A 20,176-nucleotide genomic window follows, 5' to 3' on the forward strand; every position below is an offset into this window, starting at 1 on the left:
TCCCATTAAGGATTAAGTGTGCACGCTAATGAACCTAAATGGCACTGGCGCATTAAGAACAAACTGTTCCCTATATGACAAGTGGGTTTGTGTTCAAAACAGTGACGCAAATGTTGAATTTTAAAGTAATTATGGTCTTTGGTCGCACCAAGCTGCTACACAGTTTATTTATTCCACACTAAAGAAATTATACTGTATATAACTTTCCACAGCAGATTCAATTGCTTGTGGGTTCCGGTAGGGATGGGTTTATATATGTAGGATGAAGAAAGTTAAGCAAGACTTTAACCTTAATCACAGGTCAGCCCTCTAGAATAGAGAGAAACCCATGATCTTGGTTGCATACAATACTTTAGGAGCTAAAGTACACAGCAGGTGAACTTGATACTTTACAAATATTTTGATCTGAGGTGAAGGATGGAAATCACCTGAGCAGAATGAAATATCCCAACGAAGCACATTTTCCTACAATTTATCTCCTTGGTAAAGTTTCAGTCTACTTAATTCCAATTATATATGATTACGTTGACAAGTGTGAAATAAGTTTGCATTGTACATGCACATTTTTCCTCAAGACATCTACGGGCTGTGTTGTGAAGGTGCTATGTGGATTTATTTCTTAATCAAATAGGACGGAAATCATTTTTTGTTTAATGACTGGTGCTTCCGATTACATTATATGTGCCTAAAGGTAAACATTTTCCCACGTGTATAGATGATAAAAGTCTATCGAACACCCTTGATAGCAATTCATTATTGTTTTTTGATCAATCAGTTTATAAATGCTTGATCATTTTGATGATTTCAGTTTCCTAGAGCTGTAGGTTCAAAAAATTGCTTTATTTTTAAAAGTCCATGGATATTCCTTTTAAGGTTATGTGAAAACATAAAACACAGGAAGTCCCAAGATTTGAGGGGACTGCAACTACAATGTTAATAGGGATTAATAATTCCACAATCAACTAAAAAATTAAATTACCAAACAAAGCTTGATTTCAGTACAAATACAGACTAGAGAACAGATACATATCTCTCTTATGAAGAACACAGGAAGACACAGCCAGGTTGTACTTGTATCTGAATGTTTATTTAAAGTTAATCCCACTGCGCACCCCCTCCATGTGTGAAAGCCTAGTCTGAAAGGAGGAGGATACAGGCCACTATAGCGCCACATCAGCACATTTATTAACAAGGCTACTTGTTTAGTCACAACACCTCCACCCCCCACTGGTATGGCACTCTGTGCTGCCCGGTGATAACACAATAGCATGGTGAGGCTAGTTCATCAACAACCCCAAGGGGAAGTAGTAGGTCCAATAAGAAAGCGGGCTGAGTAGCTCCAATTAATGAATAGAAAAACAGGAAGCAGTATTACTTAATATCAAGTTCCACAGAGAAAAAAAAATGGGGCGGATGATGTTGAGTGACAAAGAGAAAATATTCAATTCAAAGTATTCACTCTTGTCCCTTGGTGTGGCTGCTGATCCGCAAGGCGTGCTTTGATGATGTCACTAAAAGTTAAATGTTGAGGCTTCTGATCGTGAAGCCCCAAGATTCACAGCGTGGTCGTCCTTCTCCAATCACTGACGCAGTTCCTCTCTCCTCCTTCCACACAAAAACGGATGGACTGAAGGAGAGAGGGAAAACAAGACGATAAGTACGGTTTGCAAAGGTAACTACAGTCTGCTTACTTTGGTCATGCACATTTTCAATCATACTGCTTATTCCTGCACCTTTGTTCAGCTTTTCCTTTTAAAGAATGAATCATTGTACATGTTTCTTTTATATTTTATTGTACATTTTCTACTGATATACTTTTGACTTGCTTTAACTTATGTTATGGTTGTATGACCCTTTCACATGACTTACCACTGACTGCAAACTACACAATGACACCATTTAAAAATGACATTTTCTAAATATATCTTAATTACGTGTTTGAATTGTGTATTGTGTAAATTGTGTGTGTCTGTTACCTGCGAAGGGGACTACAGATCTCCAAGGGGAATGATTTCTTCGTTGATAAAAAACTCAATGGTCTCCTCCTCCCAGTCTTCCACGTTGCTGTCTGGCTCGTCAGTGTCCACACCTGAAAGAGGGACAAATGTCAGTCATTTCCCTCAATTATGGATAAGGACTGTAGAGGGCGGCAAAGTGCAGATATAAGGGTACAAAGGAAAAGAGGTTCTCACCTCCTCTGAGCTCGATGCGAGTTTCCTTCTGCTCCAGATAGGTCTGCATGGCTTTCTCCCTGTAGCTATGGTAGTCATCCATCATGGACCTGCGCTTGTCCACCAGCTCCTACTCACAAACACATCAAACGTTTAGCTGCATAACAGAGGACTATGTTTGGGATTGTATCACTTTAATATCTACTTTGGTTTTGAACAACTAACAAAATAGGCAAAAGTAGGCACACTCACTTTAGTTATACTGTATGTTAACACCATTTGTACTGGTTAATGAGAGAGCAGGAAATACCAAAAGGGCACAATTCCCAACATCTTCTAAATAAAGGGTAAGAGATATAGATTTGACATGAACACTGAATCAGTTCCAGAAATGAACAAAACAAACCTTAGAAGCCTTGGACTGGCTCAGACGATCCTTCTGCTCGAAGATCTTTGAGTATTTCTTTAGATCCTTCTTGATTGTCTAGAAGAAGAAGGGAAGAGGGATAGTTGCTGTAAAAATATGGTTCAACAGCCACAAATAAAATGAGTATGACAAAGACAATATCAAGTACGTGCTGAAGGAGCACATAAGATGTTGCAGGTAGTTGTGAGCCTCAGATCAGAGTTAGAATCAGGAGCCGCAGTGCAGCTCTCATACGAGGTGTCAGAAAAGAGTTTTTTATGTCATCACTGGCTACACACACACACACACACACACACACACACACACACACACACACACACACACACACACACACACACACACACACACACACACACACACACACACACACACACACACACACACACACACACACACACACACACACACACACACACACACACACACACACACACAAACACAAACACAAACACACACACACACACACACACACACAGTGTTAACGTCTAGATAAAATGTTACCTTGGCAGTGTCTTGGCTGAGCAGGGTGGGAGGTCTGGGTCTCCAGAGCAGCTGACAGAAGCGATCCTTGTTGTTCTTCTGAAGGAGACGGCCCTGGAACGTCCACAGCCAGTACGCATTGTCCACCTAAACACACACACACATGAAAAAAGATGGGGGAGAAGGATGTGAGTGCAAGTTCGGTGTACTTTTACATCCACAAAAAAATAAAATTTGAAATCTAGCAGAAAATTTGAAATCTGGGTAAATTCTGGAGGAGAATTTACCTTGTGGCTCCACCAAGAGACAGAGGTGACGACATAGCGACCGGTCGGGTCCCACTCCACATCAGAGGCCATGTAGTGCTCAGCTATGTTCATCAAAGTGCAGTCAGACGTGTCCACAAAGGCGAGAGCTCCATTCATGCTACACACACACACAAACACAAAAACTAAAGATTAGAGACAGACACACACACACACAATGACTACATTCATCAGTGCAAATCTATAAAACTGTGAGCCTCAGAGCAAAGTTAGAATCAGGAGCAAAGCTCTCATACGAGGTGTCAGAAAAGTTATTTGGTTTCGTCATCAGCGGCTTCTTGTTACTCACACACACGCACGGACACAAGCACGCACACACAATTAAACTGACCTCCTGAGTCCAGCCAGCACCAAAAACTGTCCCTGGGGGCTCCAGAAGATGCTGTTGGCCTGCTGCTTGTCATAACACTCTGAATAAATAAAAAAAGGTCATAGAGTCACATATTTGCATCTTGGACTGTGCAAAATAGCTCAGTTAGAACGTCTGTCTGAGCTACTCACTTATGAGCTCGATCTTGCCGTTGTTTTTGACATGATAGAAGGAGACACTGATTCTGGGAACCTCTCCATGGAGAACAGCAAATTTGCTGCCGATGGGTTCCCATGCAAATGCTATGATGCCCTCTGGAAAGACAGAAGAAACAAAGATGGATCAGGTTTTTTAAAGTTTTTAATTAGGGACGTTCACAGTTACTTTGTGTGTTCATGACGTTCTTACCCTTCATCTCCACCACATCAACAGGAACCTGCTTCTCTCTCATGCGGAAGATTTCAAAGTTGGTGACCACACCCTGAAAAAGAGATTAAAAAAAATATTAAGCATTAGATTTTTTTGAACACTTTTCTTTGAAGCCATTTCCCCCTCTTTCTTTCCCCTTTTGTACCTGTGTTCCTTTAGGAGTCCTATCCACCTTCACACACAGGTAATCTCCGTTTTTCTGCCAGTGCAGTTTGCAGTCCACCACATTGAAGAGGTTACGGACGCGGATCTCCTGGCGGGAAGGAATCTGCATCAGAGTCACTCTGGCTGGGATGTCTTTGTCCTCTGGCACCCAGAATGCAATGATGTTGTCACCAGGGGACCAGGAGAAGTCCCTGTAGATACAAACACATGAATTCTTGTCAAGAGCTCTATACGGAACATGGTCACAATTTAAAGCATGCCATTACAAGAATCAATTCATAAAAGCATCATGGAAGAATCTCTTACTTGATTCCATTGATCTTGAGACTCTTCTTGTCGAGCAAGCCCATAGACTGGAAGGAGGAGAAGAAAAATGGCTTTAATTTCACTTCCACAATTAACATTAGTTCAAAACTGTGTTGTGGTTTTTGGTAGATCCACTTACTGGAGCCTCATAGATGCTCAGGGTGTCCGTTGTCATCCTGGCAAAGAACTTCCCATCATGGCTCCATCTGAGAACAAAAATCTCTCATCATAATAAATTCAACAAATGTAATGTAGTTGAGGTTTTCACAATAAGCAAAGACAGTAGAGGAACAAGCCCAGAGTACTGACTTGAATATGGGCCAGTGTGCAGAGCTCTCGCAGTGGAAACCTCTCTTCTTCTGTCCGGTCAGGATGTCCCAGATGATGATGGCCTGTGGGTCCTCCTTGGTGTCCATCAGAGGACTGAAGGTCACCACATACCTGGTAGAAATCACAAACACACAAGGCTTTAGATGGCTCAGAAACCGATACATATTTAAATCAACATTTAGGAAAATAAACACAAGGCATCAAACTCAGTATCAGCTGAAACACATTATTAAAAAAGGACTTGTGCAACCAAATTGTGCCTCCCAAAATATTCTCGAAACACCCTTAGTTTCGTGTCATCCTTTGGTTTAAATGATTTTCGATTGGTTTTCTTTCTTAATAAAGAATTCTGCACAAGGATACAGCTGCATGCGGATAAAGACAATAGTTGAAACACTAGTCTGTATGCGCCTCTGCTGCATTTAAAAACAATCATCTGTTACATTTCAGACTGTGCTTTGTTTAAATCAATCCAAAAATACTTGTTGTTAATGCCGACACTTGTACAAACACAGTAAAAACACCTCACCAGGTAATGACCAATGCTACAAAAGTGTGAATTAGTGGCGCTGCACAGCAATGTTGCTTACCTTTCACATGGTGAGAAGTCGATGAGGGACACACCCGAATGGCTGAACCTCTGAATCTGCTTGAACTTCTCACCGCCCCACAATGCAATGCCACGCTGGTGGAAGGTGGCCAGGTACGTGCCTTTAGGAGACCAGCGCACGTACGTCTCCGTCCAGCGCTACATCGAGACACAAAACATTTAACAGTTAGCAAACAAATGACGGTACATCGTATTGAATTACATTTAACATGACCCCATTATTCCTGCATTATTAACTACTTACTGCTCTCTCTTCAGATACGATTGGGTCTTTGGCATCGTTGGCAAAAATGCAGGTCCTCTCTCCAGCTTCGTAGATCACACTGTATTGGTCACGACAGTCTGGGTCCTCGATCCAATGGCGCATATTACCCTGAACACACAGAGTTAGTGGAGATTGTCAAACTTTGGCATATTTTTTTTTTCTAAATTGAAAAAAAAAAAAAAAAAAATAGTAATAAACTACTTATATTAAAGCAGCTCCGAGTAACATTTAAATATCTTTTAAACAGCCTCATGTTTCCTCTCATAATCATAAATTACCTTTAACAGCAAACGAGACCATCAATGCAAAGAAAGACGTTTTTATATAGTTTTTATTACGGCGTTTGGTCTGGTCGCACACTCAGTCCGATTTTCGGTTCACGCGTGCATGCTCTATGGTCACATATCCGTATTGGTCGCAGATTTCAGTGTGGCGCAGCAAAGCGATTTGAGAAGCCTATCCCTCCAGGTGAGGGAAGGGGAGCGGGAGCCTTGTTTGAGACAGTTGTTTGTCGTCATAATGACTGATAACGGGGCTGAACCATCAAAGAAAAAAAAGAGAATGCAATGAAGAAAACCTAAAAGGGAGAGTGATATAGGCTACGGGCGGGACGAGGGCGTTGCCAAGCAACGTGTATACAATTTCACGAGAGCAAACTAGACTGCAGTGTTTACTCCTAAATGAATGAGCGGTTGGTACTAACACAAAGTTTGCTTTGCTTCACCATCATCAGATAACCATTAGGCTATCTGAAATAGTCATTATTTACATCAACAACACAAACACATTACCTCATCGTGATCCATACTAACTGCCGTCTCTCGTTCATTCGCTTTCTGTGAGGACACGTAATCTTTCAGCTCCGTGAGAGAGAGTAGTTAGGTGACGCTGCTGCATCAACTCATTGCAATCAGGTGTGTGTAGCACTGACTGGCATTAGTTGATGCAGTGTCAAAACCACTCGCACGGAGCCGAAAAGAGTCCTCACACTTTCAACACAAGGACATGCACTATATTGCGCCCTTCTCAGTTCACACTCGCACGCCTGGCACGAGCTAGAAAACAGCTTTGCGACAGCGGGCGTCGTAAAAATACTACCGCTTTTGTCCAAAGGGGACGCCAACGTGCAATGTTACTCGTAGTGGCTTTAAAGAATACAAATTTAAATTTGTTGAACAAATAAATAAAAGAAAACTCACAAAATCTTTGAAAGGTTGCTTCTCTGGAGTCTCCCACTCATCACTGATGTTCATGTACCTGAGTGGGGAGAAAAAACAGAATTAATCTGCTTGTCTCACATATAGTCTTATTTTTTGCATTTCTTTTGAGCGACTGCACACTTACTTGTCAAAGTCAGCGAAGAGGTTGACCCTGAACGTATGTTGTTTGTCCAGTTTGTACCCATCTGCGTTCTTAACTGCTTCGAGGGCCTGCGTAGGGGCACCATACTCCAAGAAGATGTACCTGCGCGATACATGGGTTGTTTATTTATAACCTTAAATGCAACATTAAAGCAATAGATTGCCACCACAGAGTAGAGCAAATCACGTACCCTTTGGTTGCGCCGTCAGCCTCTGGATAAAACTCAGAAGTGATTTTGCCAAACTTGGAGAAAATCTTGTGTATGACGTTCTTGAGTTTCTCCAGGCGCTCAGGGCCCACCTGAGGGACGTTATCCACCACCACCACAGAGTCGATGCCGTCAGCCTCCTGGGGCTTCTCCCTCAAAAGGTCTTCCAGGAGCTCTACAGAGAAGAGAGAGAGGGGGTAGGGGCAATAAGGGAGGGAGACAGTTACATTAGTCACTTATCTGATTTTATCTCCACCAGGCTGGGCTTCAAAATACATTCCGCAAGCTGCAGAGACCCCAAATTATTATTATAATGATACAATATATCATGAGGAAGTGAGATTTGAGAATTTTATTTTTAATGCTACTCTGAATGACATGTTTTACAAAAATCTGAACAATAGAAGAAAAACCTCAACTGCTTTGGGTTAGGGAGAATTTTGCATTAAACATGATATGACATGACATATTTTCATTTGTCTTTCATTTTCCTTTAAGTTGCATTTATGAAATGAGCCTGAAAGCCTAGAATGTCATTGCCAATCACTACGGCTTCAATAATTGTGAATATGAGCAAGAAAGATCTTGAATCTTGACTTCTTTAGCAAAAAAGTAAGAAGATCGACCTTCTAAGTTGAAACAGATGTTTTTATAATTATACTTTGATATATCCTTATTTTATTTTGGGTAATTCCAAATACACAACTTAAGGGCTAATAATAAAAAAAATCACTTTAAAGTCTAAATGTATCCATTTCAGATCATAGTGATTATAATACAAGGCATTTGTAAATGACTTAATACATAGATGTAACCTTTTAATTTTGACTTAACAATTGTTGCCTTACATGAATAGAATCAAAGAACAAAAAATACAGATGGGCAACAAAGGTCTTCAGCTGGAAACGAGGATGTTGCTGATTTAGGGTTTCAAGTTCTCAAATGACAGCGAAAAGGCCACAGTGAGTGGTGGTCTGGGTGAGCCTTTCAATGGGCGTGAAAATGAGCTGAGATCGGCTAATGTTAGCTGACGTTGGCAAGACGTTTAATGTTAAAACGGGTGACGTATCTGTTTTTTAATATATGTTATCAGACCTAGACATTAAGTACGAAAAGGCAAAGTGAAAGGCTAGCTGGTTAGCTTTGTAGCATCTGTAGTGATCGTTGGTACAGCAAAATTAGCTAACTGTTAGCAACAGGCCTCAAAGCCGGCGTCTTTCCTGCCGCCGCTCACCCTCATCGTCGACGTCATCTTCGAAGTCCTCCGGATCACTGAAGGAGGGCTCCTCCTCGTCATACTCTGGGTCGTCCGCCATATCCACCGTATCTTGCATTTAGTAGGGTAACTTCTCGCTTCTATGGAGCAAAAATCCCACAATTTTAGAGGCTGACGGTCCACGACCGGTGCGGCACCATGTGCGGTAACGTGAAAATGGACGATGGGACGGAAACGTAACACCGGAACCTATTCTGATGCAAAGCTTGCGCTGCAGGGAGACGCTAGAGCTGTATCACACATGGACTTGCGCGTGCTCGTTTATTATCATCTATCCGGACGTTCGGTGAACTGAGCATGTGCCATTTTTCATGACGCTTACATTTTACTGTGGAAAGAAGAGGGAAGCCACGCGCCGGTAGATCCGAAACAATTTCCCGCGAGATGGACGTTTAGCAAAACTACAAGGAATAAAAACATTTTAATATTTAAGCTAGCTGTGCCATTCAACCATAGACATATAAAGAAACTGAATGCTTCTTTATACAACGTTTAGGATGTATTTCCACGTACGTGAGACGGTGTCAGCTATGTACTCCAACAATATGTAACTATTAATCAGCTGTAACGTTTGCTATTATACTGAGGGCTCATTAAAACAAACGACAGACATTGTTGCCATGGACAGAGAGTGTGTGTCGCTGCTGCCCAGTGTGTGTGCGGTGCTGGCGGACTCAGGGAAGTCTCTGCCCGATGACACAAGCCTGGAGAAACTGTTGGACTGGTTCACAGGGCTCACCAAGGCTGGTTAGTAGTACTGGAGCTGGACTGGTTGGAATTGGAAAGTTTTGTTTGGTGTATCTAGTGTCAACATTATCCCTGCCTTCTCCCCTTCCTGGATTCCTTCCTCTCTGACCTCTCAAGGTGTAATTTTTAGATGTGACTTTAGACCCTGCTTTGTGGATTACTGTAACTAGTTGTTAGGTGAATATTAAAAGATGTCCCAAACCCACCAACCAAAGTAACTGAATGGACACAATGCTAAATTATCAACTGGGAAAAGTGATTACCAGGGGACTGTCTGACAATATGTGCTAATTTGATTACTACAGCACCATATTGTTTAGTTTATTTTATTTTATTAGCAATAATTTCGTGGACAGTCCCCTTTAATAAACTATAAGGAGCAGCTTTAGCCTACATGACTAATCTTACATGGTGCAAAATCCTTAATTAATGTAGGCTATGTGTGAAAACAAAGCTGTGTGATTTGTGTTGTGGTGAAGGGAGAGAACAACAGGCAGATCTCCATTTGGGGTTATTGATCGATGGATATAATGGATGATGTGTAACACTGTCTCATGATGATGACCACAGATTCTCCTAATGAAGGAGGATCTCTGCTGGAGACCTGCCCGTGTCTGCTTGAGTTCATATCCACCGTGGTGAAGGACACAGCATCGGAACCCGGCGTCCTCTCCTTCACTCTCAAACTCACCGGGTTAATCGCTGCCACTGAGGACGGCTTCAAAACACTAAAGGTAGAGTTGATTGACACTTTTTACTTTGACTAAAATACTTGAAACCAGTTTCTGACTGTGGTGAAATCCCACCAGGGATGCTCTGTTCTGGACCGGGTCTTCAACCTTGGACACTGGCAAGAAGCCGGGCTCTGGGAGGATCCCTGTTTGAGGATTGGCTGGATCCTGGGCTTAAAGAACTCTTTGCAGCACCCAAAGGCTCTCAGTTTCTTTGTACAATCAGGTGACCCTTTGTGAAGGAAATGAGACCATTGCTATATGTTGTGTAAAAGACATTTTTGCATAAGGGATATATGGAATTTGTAAGAATAAAGACAAATAGTTTCATAACTGAATATCTTGTTTCCTTACTCCCCAGATTTCATGGAACCGCTCCTACAACTCCAGACAGACACCAGTTTGTTTGTTGCCTCGGCTGCCAATCAAATGCTGGCCCACATCCTGCTCTTCTTCCAGCCCGCCTCGCCTAAAGGATGCAATGGCACACAACAAGATGGAGACTACATCTCAGACTTTGAACTGCCGGCCTTCACAGAGTACGCGACTGTTGTCAGGGTGATCTCAGTGTACCTCAAGGAGTCACTGGTCCCAAAAGAAATCACTCGGCTCCATCAGAGTCAGCAGATACTCAAACTGCTGGCCCTGCTGCTGTCCCGGGCCGGGCCTCCTCTGCGGGGCAAGCTGCTAGGGACAGTTGCAGACCCTCTGGAGAATCTGGTGACAGCAGGATGCAGCCGGCTCACACTGCCTCTCATGGACGTCATTCTGGCTGCACACAGGTAGACAGGCTTATCAACACAAACACAGTGTAACAAATCGGTTTACACACTGCAGTCAAATTTAAAAAATAATGTAATTAACATTATGGAAATACATAGATCAAGGTTTAAACCAAAAGACCAATGGGGTATGCTCAAATTGTACAATAATTATTATCAAATGTATTGATAAATATCATTTAAATGGCCATTATTATTACTACTGGTTCTAAGGGCAGTCTGTACCTCTAAACCCTGCAGATTTGCTCCACTGCTTTTGCCATGGATTTGACAACTAGTAGTTTACAAAAAGTAGTCCCTTTCCTGTAGATAAGTTGTTGAAGATATGTTCATATTTCCCTCACCGTACACTAATGGAGAAAGACAGAGAGAACATTGTGCCGTAGAGCTGAAATGATGAGTGGATCAATCAGAAAGTTGAATGTTGAACACATGACACGTCTTTGTGCATCTGCGAGTGTTTAAACTGTGTCCATCCATGTTTGTGTCGGGCAGCTCCAGCTCTGATGAACGTGTCCCAGACCAGCGTGTGGCCTGTCTGCTGTCCTCCATGTTGAACATTAACAAACCCTCTGACCTCATTCACGCTGCAGCTGCTTTTCTTCACAGAGGTCGTCATCGGTAAGTCTCTGCTCACAGGACCACAGACTTCACACTCACATGCAGAATGTGGCTTCACCATCAGCAGCAGCAGCACAAGCTCAGAGCTCAGTTTATAGAGGTTTTTTCTGACTTCCAGTAGCTCAAGAAAACCCAGTATTAATTCACCTATATTGACTTTTTTTTTTCTTTAATTTTTCTGTTTCTGTGCAGCGATACTGTCCACACAGCCCGGGTTGTGACAATATTGCTGCTACCCCTCCACATTATAACTGGTCAGACTCTACTGGACACAAACGCCACTGGTGAAAAACACACAGATGCAAATCATTAAAAACAAAAATAGAAATAAGGGAAGCCGTTTATACTTTTATTTAACATCTTTTTAACTAAATCATTTCTTTCCTGTTGTAGACGAGCTTCAGTGTTTGATGGTAGAGCAGCTGAAGAGTAAAACCTCCTGCATCTCCTTGATCTGCATCTGCTTGACAAACACGCCACAGATCACACTCATGGTGAGGCCATAAGGATAACAGAAAACAGTGTATTTAATGTTTTTAATGTGAAGCAGTCTAAACCCCACCTCCCCCCCTGTCTCTATCTCTCTCTCCCTCCTCAGCCTTCTGACGTTCTCCCCTGTCCCCCACACATAATCCTCACTGCAGTTCTGTCAATGTTGAGGAGCTGTAATGGCGTCTCTTCCAACTCGTCCACTGGTTGCAGTGAGGTTGGCAGGAATGTCATCGGCAGCAGCAAAGTTCAGAAATGTGCTCTAGAGGCTCTGACGGCGCTGAGCGGAAGCCCAGGTAAAACTGTGTGAATATCTAAAACGACCTTAATAGAGAAGAATACTCTTCCTTTCTGAAAAACGTATTGGAAAGACAGCCAAACTGTATCATAAACTGTAAATCATAATAACGCCAAAAGTGAATTCTGGGAAAAAATACATTACACACAGAATTTCTTTTAACAAGGCTTCGTAGCCAAATCTCTCCCAAGTATAAAAGTAATTATAACAAAACAAAATAAACATCATCATACACTGACACAAAAACAATTGCTACATTAAATGAATTTAATGGTACATGTGTTTAGTCTGAGGGGGATTGTTTTTCAGGTTGAAACATTCAGCATTTATCTATCTCTTTCAGGAGGAAAGGAGAAGAGCAGTGAAGTCTTCTCAGTTTTGCTACAATATCTGGACAATCCTGATTCTGACCCCACGGTAAGTTGCAAACAACCTCTAGACATCATGTTAGGACGTCATCATCAAATGATTAATCCATTATGAAAACAATTGGTAGTTCTGGCCCTTGTATATAAACAGATGTGTGTATGTGTGCATTGACTGTGTTGCGTTTCTTTTATTGAAATGACTCTTTCTTTGTTTCTTAGGTACTCCACAAGTCCTACCAGGCCTTAGTAAAGTGGATGAGTGTGTGCATAGACCTCTGCTTTATAACAGACCAGCTCAGACAAGGTACATTTCATTGTAGCACCTAAATACTCTCCACACACAGAGTAACATTATAGTTATATAATTATAACTGTAGTTGTAGTTATATGAGAGATGGTACTTAAATTTAGGGTTGCCGCAAATGTTAGCCCTGGCGGTATGGGCACGAAATATGTCATGATTTAATGTATAATGAGCAAGGTCTTAAATTTGACTTGTTGAAACTTGCAGGAACCCTGTATATGAAATGTATGTGTTCCCCTAGAATTTGTTGAGGTGGTGAAGAAGCGTGTGTGTGACATGCGTTGGGAGGTGAGGGACTCTACGGTGGAGTTTGTGGGACACCTGGCAGGCGTGCGGGTCTTCCCCAGATCAGACGAGGAGGCCTGTAATGCATGTGAGGCTCTGCTGGGCGGCTGCTGTTCCACTCCTCTCCTGAGGGAGGCGCTGCAGGACACGGAGAGTTACGTGAGAGCCAGCGCCATCTCTGCACTGGCCAAGACACTGGCACACAGCTGGCAGCAGGGGGCAGCATGCACTAAGGAAGAGGTGGGCAGTTTTTTATTTTTTTTTCCCCACACTGGAGTTAAAATGTTTTCAGTACAATGTTAATTGAGCACCAGAGTCCATCATGTAAATGTGCCAGATCTGGCCATACAGGATCATTCTCTTATGTAGTCCCTATCGGGGTTGATGGCTCGGAAGAAAACATTAAAAAACATACAAAGAATACAACACGAGTATTAACAAAAAGAACATGTGAGCATATACAAATAAAATTGCCCCAGATACTACGACTCAATAATCGATAAACAATTATTAATAATCCTTTTTTTTTCTGTGTCCTTCCAGACTGAGATAGTGAGCCAGCTTCTTGAAATCCTCTCCCAGGACACAGAGGGCTTCCCCAGACGGGCTGTCGTTCAATACTTCACGGCCTGGTTCTCTTCGCGCTCATCACACTCTCCTCCATTGTTAGCCACGCCCCTCCTGATGCAGTGTGTCTGCTCCGTCCTATCACAAGGCAGCGTGGATCTGGACTGGGAGGTCAAAGTTCACACGCTGGATCTGGCTGAGCTTCTGATGGACCAAGCCTTATCAGGTCAGCGGGGTTACATGAAGGACTCAGTTCCCCTTCACCCCTATGGTGCTATGGTTTCTGACCAGGCTCACACACTCCACACACACACCGACACACACACAGAGGGCGGCGGTGGGTCAGATTTGGCTGAAGCGTTGAACAATCTGGTCAAGCAGGGAGCGGTCTCGGCGATGTTGAGCTGTCTGTTTGACTGCGATAGGCCCGTGGGTTTGAAGGCCTGTCGACTGTTGATGACACTCAGAGAGACGCTGTGTCCGGACGTTGCCGTGGTAGAAGTCGCCGTGGTTTCCTGTGAGCTGCCTGGCTGGGGCTGGGGGCAGGAGATGAGGAAGATACTGGGGGTGAAGACCAGAGATGGGGCGAAAGAGGTGGACATAGAGGGAAAGGGAGGTTTGAATGGAGGAGAAGGGGAGGGCGGCGCATGCGTCGGTGTGACTGTCGGGCTGTGTGAAGTTCTGAGGTCTCTGGGTTTAGAGGAGAGGCTGGACGTCTTGATTCAAAGCAGCGACCACGTCCACAACTCTCCACTCTCTCTGCTGCAGGACATACTGACCGCCAGCGCCGCTCACGCTCAACCAGAAGGCCAACGAGGGGAGGAGGTCATAGTGGACTGCTACTGAAAGACGCAAACACACACACACACACACACACACACACACACACACACACGCACACACGCAAGCAGGCACACAGACACACACACACACACAAGCAAGCAAGCAGACACACACACATTGCCTTATGTTGGTTCGTTATCAGTAATGAACAACACGCTCTTAACTCAGGGCCCACTTACCGTTTCATTAAACACCAAGCAGGAAAATGACTCTCTTATTTTGTCTTTATCATGATATAATGTTTCTATTGATGTTTAAGATAGACAGATACGATACACACCACTCTTTACCTCCAGCAGAGGTCAGTCACAACTCACTAAGAGAGTCCTGCACAGTGCTAAAACTGAGACATGAAGACATAACCAGACCTGGACCCATTTCCTTACAACCTGACCTGACTGATATGGCCAAATTTGAGACCAAAAATGTATATTTTTGTGCTTCATTTCATCCATACCTCACCATTGAACTCTTGCCTATTTATGGGTATTCGCCACACTTTGTCAAACCTTGTCCACATGCAGCAGTGTAGGAGCATTATCTTCAGTGCAGATGAAATGCATCCTGCTTTGTCAGAAAGAGAAAATGTTGTCATACCTTAAACTCATATGACCTTGTTTTGTAAACCATTTACACATTGATTTATAGTTGTATTCACTCATTTCTTAAGAGATCTGTAATCTTGTCTGCAAATGAATTGTTATTAATAAATATAGTTAAGAAGTTAATCTTGCGATTTCACTTATTTGGTCCAACAGCACTTTAGGAACCTTTCCTATTCTTTCATCTAAATGTGCTGTAGTATTAACTGAGCTGACTTTGAATTTTGAATTATTCATCTGTACTTGCCAGTAGAGGTGCATCTGCGTGTGTGTGCGCATGCGTGTGTGTGTGTGTGCGTGCAATCTTACACATTTCTAATTATTTTGTGAAATGTTGTATAAATGTCATCACTCTCAGCGTCGATCTGCTGTGACCAGGCCAAGGAGCCTTCTACATACTGTCAGAACCTCACAATTTCCCCTAAGTACAAGTACTAGAGTAAATGTACTTAATTACCTTCCACTGTTGCTGTTGTGCAGCTTTTTCCTGTTGTTTTCATGGTCAGCTGGTCATTTAAAACCTTTTTTTTTAAATATTAAAGAGAATGAGCCAAGTGAATCAGCTGAAGGCACTGCTTGCTTGACCCTTGCGACGACTCGTTATGATCATAAGAATAAACACTGTGGGTCATCGCACTCTATTCTAGGTTGCTTCCTTCCGCTGTCACTGATTTCCCTCATGGAAAGTGCTTCATTAAAGCCCTGGAGTTTAAAGTGTTGAGACGTAAAGGAATAGAGTTAGAGATGGAGAGAGAGAGCTGTCTCCAGCTCCACGTGTTCACACTCTGTCTAACTCAGTCACATGGAAGAACAGAGGGACGCACAGAGAAAACTCATCATTAACTAATGAGCACTACACACACACACACACACACACACACACACACACACACATACACTGATTATCTCATCCTGCTCTTGAGTGCCATCCCACTGCTATGCTCTTTTCACACAGCTTTATTCTCTCTTCATTCATGAAGTGAAACTGTTCCTTTGAGCCGACTCTTCAGCTCAGCATGGAGGCGGTGGCTCTCTTCTCTTTCAGAGCATCAGAAGCCGACGAGATCGGTTTTCATAAACACGACATCATCAAGGTAGGCGTGTGTGTGTGTGTAAGTTCAGGCCAAAGTTTACAAGAAAAGATTGCATGTTTTTTTTTTAAACAGCAATAATGATGGTGCATGTGTGTTATAGGTGACAGAAATGGAGGAGGATTCTAGCTGGTTCACAGCAGAGATCCAGGGGAAGCGTGGCTTCGTCCCAAAGAACTACATTTCCCTCCTTCCTCATCCGTAAAAAAAACATATTTTTTTACCTTTAATAGACGTGGATTGTTTTGACTACCATCACTGGTTCCCAAAAGTATTGTGACTTCTTTTCATATGAAGCAAAGTCCACTTGCGACCCCTTATTACAGGTTATATCATTGTTCAACCAAAAAGTCAGTTTCCCTGCTGGGCTTGTTTCATTCAAGGGTGAAACTATTCCATGTTTGATAAGACAAAAAAAGATATTCTGAGGCCACTTCTCAACCATTGATGTACACAAATGAGTTTTTATTTTTAGACAAAAGCTTATGTCAGTTTAAATAATTAAACTGTAATTCTTACACCATGTTATCTCAAGAGGAGAGTATAATGTCGATGCTTGTGTGTGTCTGTACTCTGTAGTTGGTTTGCAGGAGAAGTGTCCAGACTGGAGGCTGAAAAGCGTCTGAACTGTCAGGACACTGGTGTGTTTCTGGTGAGGGAGAGTGAATCGGCTCCCGGAGAGTTTTCTCTCTCTGTTAGGTCAGTGAACGCACCACACAAGCAGCAAACACACACACACACACACACACACACACACACACACACACACATGGTCCAACATTGTGATGTTAATGAATTCCAAATTTGTTAGTGTGCTGTGTTGCAGAAGTTATATTTGCATGTGTTAAATCTGCTGCACTGCTGTAACCTCCCATGCCATCACCCTTCCCTCTCAAGCAGTAGTGGCTCTGCCCAAGTGTGTCTTTATAATCAGAGATGTAACAACTGCTGCTGTGTCTAATCACATAAAACACACACTTTGACACCTGGCTGATAGAATATACTGTGCAACCAGGACAACACACAGCCAGCAGCAGCATCTCATATTTGCTCCTCTCAGTTTGTTTTCCGGCACATTGAGCACGTTAGCAAGTTACAGCATCCGTGTGTCTTTGAGTGTGTGTCAGGGTCAGTGGAGAGGAAGGGACTCAGACTATTTAAATACTTTCAACTTCAATCCGGTGCTCTAAAAATAAAACAGCCGTACAGACAGTTTGTGTGCGTTTGCGTGTGTGTGTGTGTGTGTGTGTGTGGAGATGTAATTTGGGTCACCGGAGTGACGTGGGACTCATTTAATCATTGAGTGTAAATTGAATGTGTTCAATAATCAGGGCATTGCGTAACACCACTCGCTCGTTGATTAAACACAGGTGCATTATGCAATTGACACATGCCACAGACATGCATGTACATACTGTGCAGCACAAATGTATGATCCAACATCTTTATGCCTTTTAAGAGGTAAGCTCTATTTATGTGCTTGCACACTTACACAAGACAGTTAAAGGCAGGGTTGGCAATTATGTCCAATATACACTTTTTAATATATTGTTTGAAATGGTCTTTGCACCCAAACAGCAATAAATAACTTATGGGCATAAAAAAGGACTGAAAAAGCAGCGCCACCACAAAAAGTGTGCAATCCTCAGAGAGATCAACAGAGGGTGGTGATGTTCAAGTAGATCCTAGTTTTTTTGTTGTTGTAAATTGCAGCGACTCATTAAAGGAGATAGATGCCTTTCAGTTCTCAACACGTCTGCAGTTCTTTGCGATGACATCATGGCAAACGCGACAATGTCATTTGTGAGAAACAGGATCAACCTCTTTTAAACGATCCTTACATTACCTCTTTTATTTTTAGCTCAGGGCTTAATTCCATTGCACACCCTTAAACTAAACCATGTTTTTGATTTCATAGTGTAGTGAAACAGGAAAAGTCACAGAAGTCACAGACTAACATTCCCACCCAACGAGACTTCGTCACAGAAACTGGATGAAACTCGAGTAATGACATGTTGTGTCCAGTTGTATGGGAGGGACGAGCTTAATAACCAATTACACGTTGTGTCTGTGTGTTTTTAAATTGAAATATATTCATTCATCTAGTCTTCATTATGGCCATTACTCCCAACACGAGTACATTCAAAATCAACACAACATAAATGATGTACAAACTAAATATTAAGGGTTTTTATGGTGGAGAGTGCTATATTGTTACTTTCTTTTGATGATAAATACCAATAGGATGACATATGTATCTTAGTTCCTGTACAATAGTGTATTTTTTCAAGTGTGTTATTCCCACAGAATTATATTCATTAGGTTTGCAGCTGATTATTTCATCAGCTGATTACTCTCTTGACAAACTGATTAATTGTTGGTTATATAATAGAGCTTAAAGAATTCATCAATTAGTTGATTGAAAATGAATCAAGCATCAGCCATTTGGAGAATTGTTTAAGCATTTAAGTCCATTTTTCATAATTTTTAAGCACAAATGCCAAACTTTCTCCTCTGTTTTCAGCTTCTATTTTGGAAGGTTTTGTCAATTGTATCAGTGTACACTGTATATTTGGGGATTTTTTACCACTGTTTTTCATTCTAAACTAGACCTTTGAACATACTGAGATTTTTCCAGTATCTTTTCACAGCGAAAAAAACAAATGATTAACTGGTTGATCGATGACAAAAACAAAGGGATGTCTATAAATGGCTTGTTTTCTCTGACCAATAATCCAAAATCTAAATTTATTCAGTTTACTCTCATATCTCTCATATATAAAGAAGCATCAAAATCTCATATTTGAGCATCAGGAAGCAGTAGGTGTTTGTTAACTCTACTCTGTATCCTAACTTCTTTCATTAGTGCTAATACCTTCACTCAGTCAGCTACAAAAACAACTTACTAACTAACTATTGTGAGCTTTTCGAAACTGCTCAGACCTGATTGATGTGTGTTTTGTTCATGTGTGTGTGTCGACATTGGAGCTGCGTGAAAACCTCCTGTAATGATTTCGGCATGAATTCCCCAACAAAGAAAGTCGTGAGAGGAATAAAGAATAAGTGAAACTCTCATCTTGGCAGCAGAGTACCAAGGAGCGTCAATACCCTGCCTTTTATCCCCACTTACTTAACTCTTTTTGTGTTTACTCTAATCCTGTAGCTACGGCGACCGGGTGGAACATTTCCGGGTGCTGGAGGGGGGCGGTCAGTACTGCATCTGGGACGAGTCCTTTTCCTCCCTCAACCGCTTGGTGGACTTCTACCGGACGCACAGCATTGGCGTGGAGAAAGTGGTGTGTCTCCGAGACCTGCCTCCGTCGCCCCCTCGCCTGCTGCTGTCCCACCCTGGACGTAACCCTTATCCCAACCCTTATAAAAGCAGCTCCCAGGAGTCCCTGGCCACAGCTCGCCTCTACTCAAGAGAGGCCTTCACACGTGTCCTCGAACCAGTTGAGGGGGTATGATGAATCATGAAAGCAGCGTCATCATTCTTTTTCTTCTGTTGAATTACTCACCCTTTTTTCCCCAAGTCTGAATTCACGGCTTTGCTCCTGTCTTTTGTGTTTAGAAACCCCGTCTGGCCCATGCCCTCTGTGACTACACGCCCCCGCACACGGCCCACCTTCACTTCCAGCGAGGTGACGTCATCGATCTGTTGGACTGCTCCAGCTCGCTGACCTGGAGAGGGCGCTGTCGAGGCCGAGTAGGAATATTTCCGCCGGAATGCGTGGTGCCGCTGCACCACTGACTGCCATATCAAACTTGCGCCTGACACTTATC

At 42.6% G+C, this 20,176-nt stretch overlaps 3 protein-coding genes across 3 annotated transcripts; 2 read left to right on the forward strand and 1 right to left on the reverse strand.

Moving 5' to 3' along the window:
- Positions 1 to 1,065: 1,065 nt before the first annotated feature.
- eif3ba (eukaryotic translation initiation factor 3, subunit Ba) lies at positions 1,066 to 8,835 on the reverse strand. The gene is made up of 19 exons (XM_080029107.1): positions 8,624 to 8,835; positions 7,372 to 7,564; positions 7,164 to 7,283; positions 7,019 to 7,076; positions 5,799 to 5,927; positions 5,535 to 5,692; positions 4,924 to 5,055; positions 4,754 to 4,820; positions 4,615 to 4,661; positions 4,289 to 4,499; positions 4,123 to 4,195; positions 3,906 to 4,028; positions 3,736 to 3,814; positions 3,366 to 3,504; positions 3,100 to 3,225; positions 2,578 to 2,655; positions 2,193 to 2,301; positions 1,977 to 2,089; positions 1,066 to 1,627 (listed from the first exon to the last, which is right to left on the reverse strand). Exons 1-18 carry the CDS (start codon positions 8,721 to 8,723, stop codon positions 1,989 to 1,991), a joined length of 2,043 nt encoding a protein of 680 aa, XP_079885233.1. The 5' UTR covers positions 8,724 to 8,835; the 3' UTR covers positions 1,066 to 1,627; positions 1,977 to 1,988.
- Positions 8,836 to 9,014: 179 nt separating this feature from the next.
- Positions 9,015 to 15,384, forward strand: brat1 (BRCA1-associated ATM activator 1). The gene is made up of 12 exons (XM_080028766.1): positions 9,015 to 9,412; positions 9,983 to 10,146; positions 10,222 to 10,369; positions 10,505 to 10,925; positions 11,421 to 11,546; positions 11,739 to 11,830; positions 11,940 to 12,040; positions 12,145 to 12,331; positions 12,677 to 12,750; positions 12,921 to 13,005; positions 13,247 to 13,530; positions 13,834 to 15,384. Exons 1-12 carry the CDS (start codon positions 9,286 to 9,288, stop codon positions 14,701 to 14,703), a joined length of 2,679 nt encoding a protein of 892 aa, XP_079884892.1. The 5' UTR covers positions 9,015 to 9,285; the 3' UTR covers positions 14,704 to 15,384.
- Positions 15,385 to 16,318: 934 nt separating this feature from the next.
- On the forward strand, positions 16,319 to 20,144 carry LOC307251425 (GRB2-related adapter protein-like; the record flags this gene model as incomplete). Its single annotated transcript, XM_080028796.1, has 5 exons — positions 16,319 to 16,396; positions 16,497 to 16,594; positions 16,973 to 17,092; positions 19,557 to 19,854; positions 19,965 to 20,144. The coding sequence occupies 5 exons, from the start codon at positions 16,319 to 16,321 to the stop codon at positions 20,142 to 20,144; spliced, it is 774 nt and encodes a 257-aa protein (XP_079884922.1).
- Between the last annotated feature and the right edge of the window lie 32 nt (positions 20,145 to 20,176).

The sequence above is a fragment of the Ammodytes marinus genome, assembly GCF_949987685.1.
Source record: "Ammodytes marinus genome assembly, chromosome: 6".
Lineage (NCBI taxonomy): Eukaryota > Metazoa > Chordata > Actinopteri > Uranoscopiformes > Ammodytidae > Ammodytes > Ammodytes marinus.

Excerpts from the sequence above, each read along its gene's own strand:
- eif3ba (XM_080029107.1), bottom strand. The coding sequence starts at position 8,723 with ATGCAAGATACGGTGGATATGGCGGACGACCCAGAGTATGACGAGGAG. Across the intron at positions 5,928-7,018 it reads AGCAACCTTTCAAAGATTTT|GGTAATATGCGCCATTGGAT; the intron begins GTGAGTTTTCTT and ends CTGTGTGTTCAG. Across the intron at positions 4,821-4,923 it reads GCACACTGGCCCATATTCAA|ATGGAGCCATGATGGGAAGT; the intron begins GTCAGTACTCTG and ends TTTTGTTCTCAG.
- brat1 (XM_080028766.1), top strand. The coding sequence starts at position 9,286 with ATGGACAGAGAGTGTGTGTCGCTGCTGCCCAGTGTGTGTGCGGTGCTG. Across the intron at positions 11,547-11,738 it reads CTTCACAGAGGTCGTCATCG|CGATACTGTCCACACAGCCC; the intron begins GTAAGTCTCTGC and ends GTTTCTGTGCAG. Across the intron at positions 13,006-13,246 it reads AACAGACCAGCTCAGACAAG|AATTTGTTGAGGTGGTGAAG; the intron begins GTACATTTCATT and ends GTGTTCCCCTAG.